The following is a 16,650-nucleotide window of genomic DNA, read 5'->3' on the forward strand; positions in this document are numbered from 1 at the left end:
TGACTGAACCTGTACTGTATCAAAAATAATGGTATTCAACAACAAACGCAACAATCAAAAGGACCTGTGTAGCACCAAGAGTTTTAATGTAGAGGATCTGTGTAAATTGTGATGATGAGCGTGTGTTCTGTCAGTGTCATTGATCCCAACATCAGGCAGAAGATCTGGGGGTCACCACTTTCCCAGAGTCACACAGCGCTCTGTGAGTTACTCTCCATCGCCCACCACCCCTCCACCTGTTCCCCTGAGACGTGACCATTGTCCCCCAGCAATAAGAACACTGAGCATGTGGCAGCTCCACATCCCTTATTGTCCTCCCAAGCTCACCCATTGGCTACAGACTGTGAGAAACTCCAACAAGCCCAAGACACACACTTTCATATGCAGATTTGGGACTATATATAGGAGAGATGAAGGCATTAGAAATCAGATTCACTTTCTACACAGAGACCTCTACAGCACAGAGATCCAGCCATGGCACCTACAATCACTTCAGCAATGATCTACTCTAAAGAGCATCTGACTCTGACAAACAAGGTAAATTGAAGATTTAAATTCAAGGAAATTAAATCAATTGTAATGGTTTATTTGTTTCAATAACTTCATATTTCAGAATAAGGTTATTCATTATTATCCTCTTCTTGCAGCTAAGAAAGACAGAAAGACAGTGGAGAAGTTACGCAGAGATCGTATCAACAGCAGCATTGAGCAGCTCAAGTCTCTCCTGGATCCAGAGATCCTCAACAAGCAGTCTGACTCCAAGCTGGAGAAAGCTGAAATCCTGGAGATGACAGTTTGCTTCCTGAGATGACAAAAACAGTACCAGCCAGTGAGCTCCTCCTTATGTTAAGCACCAGGGTTACTCCAGGTCACAGGAAGTTGGTGGCACCTTAATTGGGGAGGACGGGCTTGTGGTAATGGCTGGAGCGGAATAGGTGGAATGGTATCAAACACATGGTTTCAATGTGTTTGATGCCATTCCATTAGCGCCGTTCCAGCAATTATTATGAGCCGTCCTCCCCCCAGCAGCCTCCACTGCTCCAAGTGTGTCCAAGAGATTGTGCACTTCCTGTCCAAAGATAAGGTGAAGACACATCCTAGAGAAGACTGCTGAGCCACTTGCAGATACTTCAGCCATCCTCTGATAAGAACAGAAGGGAGAGTGATCTCCCTCAGCTGAGTCCCCCAATCCAGCACAGCATCAGCAAAGAGAAGAGTCCAGTCAACTGTGTCCTCTGGGGTCCCTGGTAGAGTCCTACAGACTGGAGCTCCACTCTGAGACAAACACAATGGACCATGTTGGTCTAAGATTAATGTTGTGGACAATAATGAGAAGAGGAATATATATTCCTCATTTTCTGCTTATGCAGGAGGTTTAAAAGCCTTGTTGTGACTGAGAACCTCTTTTTATTTTTTTTCTATGATAATGATCCAATCGATGAACTCAATTTTAGAAGTGTTAATTGAAAGAATAACCATTTATGTTTTATGAAACGTGTTGATTATGTTGATCATGTTTTAATTCATGATCAACAATAACTTGAATGTTCCTCCATGAGGATGTTTAACCCAAAATAGGTTTTATATCTGTTTGTGATTGTCTATATGTTACCACTACATTTTGTAGTGATAAGGTAATATTGAAAAGTTATTGAGTATGTACCAGTCTGTTCAACTTCCTCCGTGATTAGACTTCACCCAAACTGGGTAATATATCTGTGTCAGATCAAAATTATAGAATTTGCTTCATGTGAATGTTATTCAGATAATTTCAGCAATGAAGATATTGCATATAAATGTGTATTCTCTCACATAGACCCCTTGTTAATTTTAAACAATGATGTTGTCTTTTATAAAGACAGTAAATGTGTTTCCTATACTCTGTTAGAGTATCATAAGTCTTGGAGAATTATCCAAGTTCTGGTTGTGATGTTAAATCACTATTATTTGTCTATTCACGTTGAGTCAATTTTAATAAACTAAAAAAGCAATCAAATTAATTGATTCTTCACTTTTTTCCCTGTCATTATTATTTACTAATCTCCTCACTCAGACCATTAATGGGATCATTTCACATTTAGTTTGTGCGGATTAAGCCCAAAAAGTGAATACCCACAGCTAAAAGTGTAGAACATTTTGAAAATACTTATCTGGTGGCGCCCCCTGGTGTGCGATAAGCTCTTGAATTGTCCATGGTGCTGAACGAGAATTGCCCGCCACACAAAGCAGTCTTTCTAAACTAAGTCACTAATGCCATTGCTAGCTAAGACTGATAAATGTTAGCCTACTTAGATAATTATGTTGAAAGTCATTCCACAATTGGCTCAGTGCACCTTGAGTCAGTGTGATAAGAGGGAAATAGATAGAAGACAGAACCGATAGAATTTGTAGAAAATAATCAGGAATGTTTAATAAGTGGTATCAATTACAACATGATGTGAAAATAATCATTGCTGAACTTGAAAAGAGAAGTAACATCATACAACAAAACAGAATATAACGCCTTTACAAAAGGCAAAATAATTCGAGAAGCTTACTCCCTATAATAATAAAATTGCTTTGAAGCAGTGTTCGTCATACACTATAGATAATTTCCTGGGTACATCAAAACAAGATATGTGCAAATGTTGAACAACTGACAATAAAAAGCCTATACGGCAAAATAAGACAAATCAACGACAGCATTAGTTGTTGGGTTGAGAGGAGCAAATATGATCCAAAATGTTCAGGTACGCTTCCCTAGTCTTGTGATGCAGTGATCGTTGTCAGTAGACTATTACCATGGCCTCCACAGAGAGCCTTGGGACCGCGGTGATGATGACCTTGATGTTGACCGCTTGGCTGCAGACCGCGCGTGCTGTTCACTTGACATGCTCCTGGACAGGGCTGTTTTCTGGTGCACGTAAAAGCGTTTGATCTCCTGTTGTTCTGCAGACTGCAGGGGCGCGTGAAGGGACAGGGGGCGGAGGGTCTCCTGCAGACACTGGGAGCAGCCCTGGTAGTAGGTGGGCGAAACGTCCGCATTGGTCTCCTTCTGTAGGAAACTCACCGCCAACTCCAAAATATCCGCTTTCTCCAGTTTGGATAAGCGCTGCTGCTGCTGGCCACACATCTGTCCTCTGTGGAGAAGTGTTCTCAGTTGCTCAATGCTGCTGTTGATGCGGTCTCTCCGAATTTTCTCCACAACGAGCTTCCGTAACTAAAGGAAGGATAAAGAAAAAAATATTAGGCTATTGTTCGTGATAATTCAACTGAGAAAAAAAAAATGAAAAAATTAAAAAAAAATGGTGTTGTGCTTGTCAAATGCCGAGCTTTCCGCTACTTACCTTATTACTGGATGAACAGGGCGAGCTCTCAACAGAAGTAAGCCTACTGCTTTCAGCAAAAGGAGCCATGGCCGTTAGAAACAGGCCGTTGGAAACAGGCGTTCCAACTTGGGACATTTAGAGTGGATATTCTTCAACGAGCTCTCACCCAAAGCTATATGTAGGCTACAACAGCCCAGCAACCCAATCCAAAGAAGTTTGTGATGAGTCTGTGGAGTCTGTATTTATACTATGCGCATCCCTACCTAATTGCGTGGATTTTTAACACCTGCAGCTTTCCCACACTCCACAGCCCACCATATAGCCGACGACTGCAATAACATTTCAGCGACATATATTTGATGACATCCCCCATTTGCCATGTCCCACTAACACTGTTGGAAGGAACATAAGTGTGTGACTGTGACATGCTGCCACCCAAAAGTGTGCCGGTTAATCACACCTACCTTGGCGCCTAACTACACTGCCCACGAGCCCACCATTTACCTTGAGGAAAATAGTCTGTCTCCTTTGACAGATCTTTGATGTCCACCACATGGTGAGATAGAGGGGAAACAGGAGTAGCCGGGCACACGTTACCACAAACATCAAAGATGCATTTTGCACCCATGGTGCTTGTCAAATAACTCATAAAGCTAGATCCACGCGCTGCACCGCAGGAAATCGAATGTGTGGTTGCCTTTCACTTCCCACTTTCCGGGTAATAGTCTACATTCGGTGTTTACTGCAACGTCTGTCGGTAGATCAGTTTCGTACTTTAGCCCTCGAACGAATTTAATGTAAAGTTAAAACGAACGAATAATCTCTCTCCATCTCTCTTGCCTCCCCCTATCGCTCTGTCACACACATACACACACACAGACACACACACACACACACACACACACACACACACACACACACACACACACACACACACACACACTCAGTTTAGTTATCTGGAGGGACAGATTGGAAGTGTGCTTTCCCCATTGGGAGATCTGACCAATATGGTTTAGATGAATAATCCATTTGTCCTACATATTAATGATACTAACTGTTACTGTAAGTGTGGGGGTCAGGATAACTGGGATGAAGCATTACAAAGATCATGAAAGATAATACAAGACATCTATCTGGCTTTCTTTATCTAACATTATTTGCACATGTCCTTATGTCTTTTTTTTTTTTACATACAATTACTTTTTTATGTTAATAATCTCTTTAGTGTGATTATTCTCTGCCTATCTGCCATGTGAAGTGTGCAGTGTCTCATTTTGTATGCTTTTAAGGTCTCTTATCAAGTCTACGGTCTGACCGAGTCCCCATCTGCCTGATAAGGAATGTTCCCAGGTAATAAAAGTGTAACGACCTGCTCGTGTTCAGTCTGTGCCTCTGATATCTGCAGCACCGTTCCCTCTGTTGAGGCCAGTAAACCATGAGATAATGGATGCCTCTCCAATTGTTGTGTCCGCCTCGCCCACTGGCCTCTGAGTGTGGGAAAGCTAATCCAGCCTGGTACACATGGCTTTGTAATGCTAATGGCCTCCTATAAATAGGGGAGTGGGCTCCTCTCTCAGCTCACAAACCTCTCGCCTTCCTCAGAGAAGTATACTCTCTCTCTAACAGAATGGCTCCTACCTACACCAGAGACTCTGATAACACCATGCTCTCTACTAAAGACAAACATAAAGTAAGTATTGTTTATATCACATTTGGAGTTACTCTGTTTATATGGAATCCTTTCCTCCATGATTTGAACTTAAAGGACAGATAACTAACTGAATGCCCTCTTTTCTTCATCAGCTAAGGAAACCAGTTGTGGAGAAGATGCGTAGAGACCGCATCAACACCTGCATAGAGCAGCTCAAGACCCTGCTGGAGAGGGAGTTCCACAAACAGGACCCCAATGCCAAGCTGGAGAAGGCTGACATCCTGGAGATGACGGTGGGGTTCCTGAAGCAGCAGCTGCAGCCTCAGAGCCCAGTCCCTCAGAGGGCCCACAGTGAGGGCTACTCCCAGTGCTGGAGGGAGACACTGCACTTCCTGTCTTCCAGCTCCATGAAGGACATGATGCTCCAGAACCTCCAGAGAGCTGGCCAGGACATCTGCCTCTCCTCTCCACTCTCCTCCCAACACCAAAACCACAGCCAGGGCCCAGTGAAGCAGGCCACAAATGGCCACGAACCAGTCTGGAGACCTTGGTAGAACCACCGCATAGAGACTCTCTATCTCACAAACTGGATGGGTTTTTACCATCTTTCATCCTGTAGGAAATCTCTGTTTCTGATTGTACTATCTGCTTAGGTCCTTTAAGAAGGATAGCAAACGTCATATGACAAGCGTTATAGTTTGTTGTCCTCTGTATGGAGCTGTCTGTAAAATAGACTACTATGAATCTGCTTTGTGAGTAGACGTAGGCAATACTTTTTCTGCTATCTAAACTTCCTGCCATGTGGCATATGACTCTTATGGAGTCGACTCAGATATTGATGATGAATATAGAATCAATTGTATTCTAAATGCAAAATATGTATTGGAGATGAATTATCACGTTTAAGTGAAATCCTTTTATAAAGGAACAGATTGCACATGATGAATCATCATGCATACTAGGGCGGCAGGTAGCCTAGTGATTAGAGCATTGGGCCCGTAACTGAAAGGTTGCTAGATCGAATCCCCGAGCTGTGGTGAAAATCTGTCATTCTGCCCCTGAACAAAGCAGTTAACCCACTGTTCCTAGGCTGTCATTGTAAATAAGAATTTGTTCTTAACTGACTTGCCTAGTAAAATAAAAAAATACTGAAACATTTTGTTGTGAATGTGTGAAGACATTGTATTTTCATATTGTTGACATGTAACCTAAACTGGGTGCACAAGTGGACATCATACCAAAGTAAACAATGATACTGACAATGCATATTGGTAATATTGATTATTTATTCGCCACTGAAGTCTCAAGTCTCTCTCTCTCTCTTCCCAATTAAATTCAAAGGGCTTAACCTCTTGACGTTACCCTAGGATAGGGGGCGCCACAGCGCATTTTGGAAAAAATTCGTGCCCATTTTCAACGGCCTACTAATCAAACTCAGAAGCTAGGATATGCATATAATTAATACCTGTGGATAGAAAACACCCTAAAGTTTCTAAAATGTATGGGATACATGGTTGCCTTTTCTTGTGGCAACAGGTCACACATATTGCTGCTGTGAAGGCACACAGTGGTATTTCACCTTATAGATATGGGAGTTTATCGAAATTTGATTTGTTTTCAAATTCATTGTAGGTCTGTGTAATCTGAGGGAGTATGTGTCTCTAATACGGTAATACATTTGGCAAGTGCAGCTCAGTTTCCACCTTATTTTGTGGGCAGTGTGCACATAGCTTGTCTAATCTTGAGAGCCAGGTCTGCCTACAGCGGCTTCTCTCAATAGCAAGGCTATGCTCACTGAGTCTGAAAATAGTCAAAGCTTTCCTTAATTTTGGGTAAGTCACAGTGATCAGGTATTCTCCCACTGTGCATTTACTCTCTGTTTAGACCCAAATAGTATTCCAGTGGTCTCTGTTATTTGGTTAATTCTTTCCAATGTGTCAAGTAATTATCTTTTAGTTTTCTCATGATTTGTTTGGGTCTAATTGTGTTGCTGTCTGTCTCTCTCTTTCTCTCTCTGTCTGTCTGTCACACTCTGTCACACACAATTCATGTACTCTAAATCTCAGAATCTATTCTCTTCATAGGTCAATAATAGTTTTATTGAAGTTGCAGTCTATAGTTTGTAGCTCTAATTAAGATATGTTTTATTATTTATTAATTTGCATGTATTGATAATATGTTGATGTTGTATGTACTGGCACCCCAATAAAAGAACATTAAATGCATACTCATGTAATAATGTATGTATATAGTACAGGTACGATTAAAATAAGAACATGAGCGTCCGCGCGCACACACGTGTATGTGCCATTGTGTGTGTGTCCAACGTGCCTGTCTTGGGCTTTGTATGTTAAGCCCCAGGCTAACGTTGGGCCGTCGGCTCGGTCAGCTCTGGTTTCATCAAACAGCTGGTGAGCCGGGCCGCTGCCTGACTGCCTGTCGGGCTGTGTGACTGTGTGGCGTGGCTCTCCTCGGCTTTCCCACACTCCTGTTTCATTCTCCCCTTTCATCGCAGGGACAAAGGAAGTGTGCCGCGCTAAATTATCCTCTAGGCATGATGCTGAGAATCCTGATCCCCCCACCCACTCACAGCCTGGAGAAAAAAAATGCTTATTCATTTAATCATCATGTCCTTCTTCATTATTAAATACAAGTGATTATCGTTAACAGTCCCTCTGTATTTCTTAGCAAGAAAAAAAAAATATTGGCTGTACACATTTCATAAATAATGTATGAAACTGGCATGTATTTAAATTTGGATAGTATTCAAACTAGTTTTGATTTACATTTAAATTACTTTTCTCGTTAAAGTATATTCCACCCTGTGTGCCATTGCATTTATTTATCTGTTCTTTAGTCTAATGGTGTGTACAAAATAAAGTTTGAATGCACTTATATTATATTAGAGAATTTATTGACTTAGTGACACAACAGTCGTGTGAGGGTTAAGATTTGTTTTGAAGATGTGAGTGTTAGTATCTATATGATAGGATGGGCCTGTGCCTGTTGCAAGGCCTCGCTGTGTAGCGCCGTGGGAAACCTATCTTATCTGCCTGATGCAAGCAGGTGTCAGTCTGGAGGGTAAGTCTGCTCCCAGGTGAAAGATTAGAGTCAACACACCTTAAGCAAACACACACACCGCCACACACACACACACACACACACACACACACACACACACACTCACACACACACACACACACACACACACACGCACACACACGCACACACGCGCACACACACACACACACACACACACACACACACACACACACACACACACACACACACACACACACACACACACACACACACACACGATACCAACCATGACACACATTCTCCTCTAAACTCACTGACTGCTGCTCCACCCACAGCCCATGCATGGTCTCTCTCTCACTCTGTGTCGTGCACGCACGCACGCACGCACACACGCACACACACTCAGTCACATTGACAGTCACACACAAAGCATTGATGTTATCTATTGTCCTAATCAGGGCTGTTATTGGTTGAGGAGTGTGGGAAAGCTGGGTGAGCTCCAGACCCATGCTACCAGATGCAGACCATGTGGTATACATACTAAGCCAATCCCTGATAATTGATTATTGACCTCTACAGAGTATCAATATGGCCTGTTCAAGACATGCAGTTCCACCACCAATACCAACACATATGTCTCAGCACAGCATGTACTGATAAACACAGTTTTTATTATTTGTATTATTCCATTGACTGTACATCACTTTCAATGTGATCTCTACTTAACAAAAACATGTTCATGTAAATGTCAAGATATACCACGCAACATTTCCAGGTTGGCGTTGAGATGTGAGCTCACCAAATTAAGCAACTATATTCGGGCAGACAGCTATTTTCAAAATTTATATTTGAAAAGAAGTGCATCTCACAAGATAAACTATGCAATTCCGCAATATCCAATAACTTCAATGTAACAGCTAGATAGAGAATTCCATTACAGTAATTGTGACCCTACAACTTAGGTTTACAGGCATTAGACTGTGATTTACTTTATATGATGTGGCCAGATGCCTGCTCTTCTACCTATAGTATCTATGAGTGCATCTGCCTGTTTGTGTTATCTGTTGTTCCCTGTTAATCTCCACTTCCGTTTATAAAATTGTTACTTTCCATCTACCCTGTGTATTATGACTTTTTCTACATGTCCCATCATCCCCTGGTGAACTACAGCTCCTTTAGAAACACACACACAGTATGGTTACTTTCCAAAACATTTATTGGAATACATTTTATGTGTCTGTTCACTTTATCAAGTGAGAATGAAAGACACACAGTGTCAACAATACATTTCACAGCACAACAGTGCCTATGGTGGAACAACAAGGTCCCAAAAAGCCTTTACAAAAGGCATATCAAAGCATTTGTAAATGTCCTTCAATAGAACAGTACATACAATAGAGTTAAAGCCAGATTTGAGTTAGCTAAGCAACAATACACGTTAAGATATAACCTTTACAAATCATCTTCATAGAAAATTAAAGGACTAAAGAACACATTGGTGCATCAAGTGAGCACAAAATGCATACACACATATTCTTCATTATGAATTAATACAAATATGTTTTCATCTTCTTCTCTGAGAACAAATAATCACATCAGTAGAATTCCGTTCAAATATAACAAGAAAATAATATAATTTCAGTATAACGTTTGGAAATGTATTTCCTACAGCAAGAAAGATGGTAAACTCCCATCCAGTTTGTGAGATAGAGAGTCTCTATGCGGTGGTTCTACCAAGGTCTCCAGACTGGTTCGTGACCATTTGTGGCCTGCTTCACTGGGCCCTGGCTGTGGTTTTGGTGTTGGGAGGAGAGTGGAAAGGAGAGGCAGATGTCCTGGCCAGCTCTCTGGAGGTTCTGGAGCATCATGTCCTTCATGGAGCTGGAAGACAGGAAGTGCAGTGTCTCCCTCCAGCACTGGGAGTAGCCCTCACTGTGGGCCCTCTGAGGGACTGGGCTCTGAGGCTGCAGCTGCTGTTTCAGGAACCCCACCGTCATCTCCAGGATGTCAGCCTTCTCCAGCTTGGCATTGGGGTCCTGTTTGTGGAACTCCCTCTCCAGCAGGGTCTTGAGCTGCTCTATGCAGGTGTTGATGCGGTCTCTACGCATCTTCTCCACAACTGGTTTCCTTAGCTGATGAAGAAAAGAGGGCATTCAGTTAGTTATCTGTCCTTTAAGTTCAAATCATGAAGAAAAGGATTCCATATAACAGAGTAACTCCAAATGTGATATAAACAATACTTACTTTATGTTTGTCTTTAGTAGAGAGCATGGTGTTGTCAGAGTCTCTGGTGTAGGTAGGAGCCATTCTGTTAGAGAGAGAGTGTACTTCTCTGAGGAAGGCGAGAGGGTTGTGAGCTGAGAGAGGAGCCCACTCCCCTATTTATAGGAGGCCATTAGCATTACAAAGCCATGTGTACCAGGCTGGATTAGCTTTCCCACACTCAGAGGCCAGTGGGCGAGGCGGACACAACAATGGGAGAGGCATCCATTATCTCATGGTTTACTGGCCTCAACAGAGGGAACGGTGCTGCAGATATTAAAGGCAGAGACTGAACACAAGCACATCGTTACACTTTTATTACCTGGGAACATTCCCTATCAGGCCTGTGCAGATCAGGACTGAGTCAGACTTGATAAGGAACCCTAAAGGCATATAGATACTGCACACTTCACATTGCAGAAATGAATGCTAACCTATTAAGGAGACAATGAATATAATCAGAAGACACAATGTTAATTAAAAATCAACATGAATTCAAATAAATCAAATTGAATGTACTGCAATACTGTGATAGTACTGTAAGTGTGCTGTATAAATTGTATAATTTCTCTCCCCTTACATCCGTAACTTATATACCATTTACATCTTCTCTGTCTTTCACATGTACAGAAAGCATGAGAAAGGTACACTGGGAGAGAGAGAGATAGAGAGCGAGAGAAAGAGAGAGAGAGAAAGTGATAGAGAGAGAGAAACATTCACATTGTAGATGTCAATTAAACACAATTATCCAGCACTTTCTGGGAAGGCACACTTCCATTGTGAGACACCTTCACTCAGCCCCCCACAGAATATGTAGTAAATGTGAAAGAGAGTGTGGGAAAGCAGGAGAGGGTCCTACTCACACCTCCTCCTGTCAATAGGCCACACCCCATCTCCCCTCCATCCACCACCCCCTTTCCCCCTCTAGAGACACCCTTTCAACCTGCTGCCCAGATCAGAGGCACTGCTTAGCCAGGGGGCACGTGTGTTCCCCCCACCTCGCCCTCGTTCACATGGCTGGCCTGTGTGCGTGCACACTTACCTAACACTGATTGCACCTCTCCTCCTCTAATCTCCTCTGGTCTCTCATTAATGGAACCTGCACTCAAACATCTGCTCCCACTGAAGCCTTCGGACAGTACAATACAGTGAACTTCACTCTCTTATCATCAGAGGCTATTACTAAATAATGTATCTCCTATCACTCGTGAATAAGTCAATATAATTGGTAAATGTCTACATACTTCAGTAACTTACTAGACAGTTGCATTAAAATGTTTAACATTGATTCAAATGGTTGCTCTAAACTAAATGGACAAAATCTGTGAGTTATTTGTCAATGCTTGATGTGTAAAGAAGCAGATGGCAAGGGTATTTTTGGAGGGAAATCATTTCTGGTCTGTCTTTTCTTCTCTCTTTAAAGATATTTCTAATAAGTGAGTCATGACTATGCAGATGAAAACATTATTTGAGTATGAACACATTCCAATGTGGACATTCCATCTATTCAGGAAGTAAAGCGATGGCCTCATTATAAGCCCCTCCACACACACACACACACACACACTCTCGCCCACGTGCATGGACACACGCACACACACCAAAACAGTCTCCATAGCTTTGAGCCCAGATGTCCCAGTGTCTGTGTGCAGCCAAAGGCCCTCTCCCTCTCTCCAGTGAGGAATGTGTGAGAGCTCCGACCTGCTCCTCTTTCCCACACTTAGCCCCTATTCACGGTTGCGCCCCACCCTGCCACAGCCACCAATGATCCATCACCCCTCATTATGCCTGGAACTCAATAGGCCATCTGGAACTCTGCTGGGCGAGCCCAGGCCTCTCACACACTCCACACCTAGAGGAAGTCACAGGTAGATCATACTGGAATGCAAATAATAAGACTTGAGGCTGCTATTATGATAGAAAGTCAAATACATGTTATATATGTGTTATTGTCTGATAATGGAAGACAGACATGGACATACAGTAAATACACAATCCAATTATACCTAAAAAAGATTGAACCTTCTCCGGAAGAAGTTAATGGAAAAAACATGAAGTGGTACATTGCAGAGCAAGAATAAGATATTTATTGTTTTTGTATGTGTGAATAGCTTTTAAAACTGACCACCAACACACTGACCCATGACAGTACTGACAGGGCGTCGACTAAGACAGAAGTCATACATTTGACAATTTCCCCCTTCAGGTCACATGTCCATGGGATGCCCTAGACCGGGGTCCACATTGAGGAGGATTTATCAGGTCTAAAGAGAGGTCAGGCATTTCCCAGGTCCCTGTGTGGCTCATGCCTCAAGGATACCCTACTTGATGAGGCGCGTGATACCAAGCACCTGCCCCTCTCAGGCGAAGCCTGGTTCAGCACAACAGTCAGGAATGCATTGTGCCCTTTTACATGGCACAGTTTGGTGGAAGAGAGAGAGGGATACATGTGGGAGATGCAAGGTTGGTTAAGACAATCTCATACTCTGGAATTAAAAAATACACAGAAACAGCATGAATGAACAAAAACAGCTGTTTTTACTGTAAGATGTTAATTGATGTTACAGATAACATAGACCAACAAATTAAACAGTTCTATAATTATAGGTCTAAGTAACACAAGACAGTGCCCATGGCCATGAGTGAAACTAGGTGAACTAATTATAGCTAATAGGTCATGTAAAAGATACCACCGTTTATATGGCATCTCATGTGGTTATAAACATCACACAAAATGTAAAAAAAAAAAGAAAAAGACATTGAAATTGAACCTTTGGAGTGCTGTCCATTAAATGTGTATGGATTATCTAAGATGATCCAGCAGAACCCAACTATTTTCGAGTAGACATACTTTCGATTCAACAGGTTCTTTTCATTATCCAATAGGCCCACAATGTTGCCAGCAATGATTGCTGCAACTTTTCCCATTGAAATGGGCAACTTTTCATTATCTGTGGAATTTTGAATATGTAAACAATACCAACAACAATTTTATTGAAATTCGAACATTTCACAACTGTTGCACAACTGGACTGATGCCCTCTAACTAGAACTAGAGAGGAAACATGTATTGTAGAACTCACCCAGCTGACAGAGGTTTCCCGCCACAGAAGCCAGCTGCTCCTCTATTCAAAGACTAATCCTGTAGGCTGTGGTGTCCCAACTTTCCCACAGCACACTTTCAACAGAGCAACAATGTAAGTGTGCTGTGCTCAATACCGCATTAGTCACGGTCCTCAATGAGGCATCTCATTCCCAAGGGGCCATATGGAAAAATATCACGTTGATACATTGTTGACCGATTGGTGATGAAGCGAACAGGAAAGAGTCGTTTACAAAGGTTCGCATAAGCTACCTGTATATAAATAGACTGTCGCTGTATAGCCTTTATCGAAAATATCGTTTCAATGACAACAGACATAGTATAATAATAATAATAATAATAATATTAGTTTCTGAAAAACGTATTATATAGGCTAATGTCTAATTATATGCTATTTATTATAATACTATTGTTATGGTTCTTATTATAATACAATATGAGTAAGAGTGGCTATAACAATCATAATTATAACTTGCGCATAAGAATAACAATCATAATTATAACTTGCACATAAAATAGCCAAATCAAATATTGTGTAAGGTTGAATGAATTCATCAAACGAACTAATGTATTTTAAAAATTGCGGGGAAAAGCATACAGAAGCAACGCCTCTTGATCCTGAATAATCTTCTGGAAACCCATTTACTTACTCCGGATTTGTTTCCCGCCTTTTGGTGTGACCGTGAATGGAGCAACATCTTGGTATGCAGTCGCAAGGAACAGAGTCAAACATTTCAGAGCATTTACTCTATTGCACAGTCCACCTGTTCCCTTGGGACACGCTCATTGTCCCAAAGCAATAGACAGTCAATTTAGCATGAAGTAATGGAACCCTCTTTCTTTGTACTGTCCGCGTTCCTGATTGGCCAGCAAGTGTGGGAAACCTGTCAAACTGAGACCCACACGGGTTTACATTGCGAGGGGGTGTATAAATACAGAAGCCCTGTAGAGATGGTCAAACCACACTTCTGACATCCGCAACTATCTTTACTAAGAACAAACACCAACTGACCGATAGCAATGGCTCCAGTCAATATGTGCAACATTGTGAGGACCACGAAAGATAAAATCAAAGTAGGCTAAGTACAATTGACTACTGTCCTCTGTAGTCATCATTTAAATTAGTTCACTTTTAATTTGAACATGTCTTTTTAAACTGCGATTAACTAATCAGATTATTTATTTTATCCAGCTGAGAAAACCAGTGGTCGAGAAGATGCGCCGAGACCGCATCAACAGCAGCATCGAACAGCTCAAGTCACTCCTCAAAACCGAACTTCAAGCACACCAACCCAACTCTAAACTGGAGAAGGCTGACATTCTCGAGACAGCTGTGTTTTACCTGAAAGACAACAGCACGCGCCCTGCTTCTTCATTCAACGCAGCGTCAACTGTCCAGAGCTACGCGGAGGGATTCACCCAGTGCCTGGAGGAGACGCTGCGTTTCCTCTCAGCGCACAACCAGCCGACTGACTCGCAACATAAGCTTGTCAATCACTTCCATCGGGTACAGAAACTTGGTGACAGAGTCGTGCTGAGTCCAAACCGCACGACGGTCCCTCACAACAGCAGAACTCCGAAATGTGTCACCGCAGGTGGAAGAGGGCCTTTGTGGAGACCCTGGTGATGCGCATAGCCTATTTTGAGACGTTAAATAATGAGACTTTCGATGTCAAAACCAGATAATATGTTGGTCTAGCTGCACGACCAAGTATGATCTCTTCTTGTAGGAAATAATTATTCCCTTTACAATTTATCTTTTGTTCGTAAAAGTTGAAATTATTTGTATTATTCTGTTTAGAATGTAAATTCCATATGATGTATTGTGCTATTGCGCATATATTTTTAACTTCACAATTGTGAAGTAAAATATTTTTACATATTGTAAAATATATTAAAGTAATATCTTGGTGTATTTCTGGGAAAAGAAATCAGCCATATGTTTCTGAATTGTAATGTGTCCTGAAACAAACTGTGATTGGAACATTGATTATCACATTGATATGGCAATATTCTCCAATAAATAAAAGGAAATGACAATTTATGGACGAATCTCTATTAATTAGGCTACTATTTCATTTTTTTTTTTACACAACACTTATAGACACAGTAGGCCTACACCTCTATGTAAAATAAGGTGGCACTTAAAGGGCAGGAATGACTGAACTTCATGCATAAAAATACATCATTTCACATCATTCAGAATGATACCATCAGGACTACACAATTATTTATACCAAAATATTTAAGCGAACAACTTAGCCTAAACGAAGACTACAGGTGGTCTCCATATTTCCCGACAAAAAATATTGATGTACAGTCTTCTCACACAGAGTAACGTTAGTATTTATTTTGCTTCCCACCATAAAAACATCTTGCTCTAAATGTCCCATTGGGCAAAAACTGGTTGAATCAACGCTCTTTACAAGTAATTTTAACCACAAAGATTTATGTGAAGACAAAGTGGAAAACGAATTGGATTTGCAAAAGTCATCAATAAGGGCATTTCGTCTTTTTTTCCTTCATTTTTTAACCAAACTTTTAACCTAAACCCAATGACATGGTGAAATGTTTTGTTGATTTCACGTTGAATTCAGGTTAGTTGACAACTCAATCAAATGTATATCAAGGCTAGACTTTGAATTGACGTCTGTGCCCAGTGGAGTGTTTTCACTGTAGAAGTTATAGGAGCTTGGTTTTGGGAGGGAGAATGAAGACATGAAAGCCTCGATTCTGTTGAGTAAACATGTTCAAACTGAATGGTCCAGCTGCTGTTACACAAAAGCTAGCACTGGCGCCTCCGGAAAACGCTAGCTAACCGGAGCTTCTCTCCCACACTCACACCATTCAAGAGCTGTCAATTAGAACATTCTCAATCCAACACATTGCGTTTTATTGCTGGTATAAAGCTGTATGGTAAAAAAAAGAAATTAGATTAAATCTACATGTGAATATGGCATTAGCCTGAAATTTAGGCTACAACAATGCCATTAACAATTGAATATGACCAGTGAATGTACATCTATGTATTAAAGGGAACAATGGGCATCATATAATTCAAAGGTGATGGGGATTTATTTGAAGCATCCCACATGGAGCTCTCCCAATTGTGCTGCACAACAGACATAATGTTATTCCATAAATCTGCATAAAAAAGCATTCCACTGCAGTATCACCATGAGATCAGTCCCTAGAATACTTGGCATAGCTTTGTAATGTACTATAAAGTACCCAGGACCTGTGCTAAATATTTTGACATGACAAAATGACAATTATTCTTCAGA

The 16,650-nt window shown here is 41.4% G+C and overlaps 4 protein-coding genes and 1 long non-coding RNA gene across 5 annotated transcripts; 3 read left to right on the top strand and 2 right to left on the bottom strand.

The window, feature by feature from the left end:
• The first annotated feature begins 407 nt into the window (after window positions 1-407).
• On the top strand, window positions 408-2,000 carry LOC106582966 (uncharacterized). Its single transcript, XR_001323412.2, has 2 exons — window positions 408-537; window positions 648-2,000. It is a non-coding gene; the product is annotated as an uncharacterized lncRNA (long non-coding RNA).
• A 428-nt stretch (window positions 2,001-2,428) lies between these two features.
• LOC106582963 (transcription factor HES-5) lies at window positions 2,429-4,149 on the bottom strand. Its single transcript, XM_014166610.2, has 2 exons — window positions 3,327-4,149; window positions 2,429-3,199 (listed from the first exon to the last, which is right to left on the bottom strand). Exons 1-2 carry the CDS (start codon window positions 3,441-3,443, stop codon window positions 2,777-2,779), a joined length of 540 nt encoding a protein of 179 aa, XP_014022085.1. The 5' UTR covers window positions 3,444-4,149; the 3' UTR covers window positions 2,429-2,776.
• Window positions 4,150-4,887: 738 nt separating this feature from the next.
• On the top strand, window positions 4,888-6,072 carry LOC106582965 (transcription factor HES-5-like). Its single transcript, XM_014166613.1, has 2 exons — window positions 4,888-4,998; window positions 5,112-6,072. Exons 1-2 carry the CDS (start codon window positions 4,936-4,938, stop codon window positions 5,511-5,513), a joined length of 465 nt encoding a protein of 154 aa, XP_014022088.1. The 5' UTR covers window positions 4,888-4,935; the 3' UTR covers window positions 5,514-6,072.
• A 3,127-nt stretch (window positions 6,073-9,199) lies between these two features.
• On the bottom strand, window positions 9,200-11,144 carry LOC106582964 (transcription factor HES-5). Its single transcript, XM_014166612.2, has 2 exons — window positions 10,246-11,144; window positions 9,200-10,133 (listed from the first exon to the last, which is right to left on the bottom strand). The coding sequence occupies exons 1-2, from the start codon at window positions 10,306-10,308 to the stop codon at window positions 9,732-9,734; spliced, it is 465 nt and encodes a 154-aa protein (XP_014022087.2). The 5' UTR covers window positions 10,309-11,144; the 3' UTR covers window positions 9,200-9,731.
• A 3,156-nt stretch (window positions 11,145-14,300) lies between these two features.
• On the top strand, window positions 14,301-15,410 carry LOC106582962 (transcription factor HES-5). Its single transcript, XM_014166609.2, has 2 exons — window positions 14,301-14,440; window positions 14,559-15,410. The coding sequence occupies exons 1-2, from the start codon at window positions 14,387-14,389 to the stop codon at window positions 14,991-14,993; spliced, it is 489 nt and encodes a 162-aa protein (XP_014022084.1). The 5' UTR covers window positions 14,301-14,386; the 3' UTR covers window positions 14,994-15,410.
• Window positions 15,411-16,650: the final 1,240 nt, after the last annotated feature.

The sequence above is a fragment of the Salmo salar genome, chromosome ssa22, assembly GCF_905237065.1.
Source record: "Salmo salar chromosome ssa22, Ssal_v3.1, whole genome shotgun sequence".
In the NCBI taxonomy this organism is placed as follows: domain Eukaryota; kingdom Metazoa; phylum Chordata; class Actinopteri; order Salmoniformes; family Salmonidae; genus Salmo; species Salmo salar.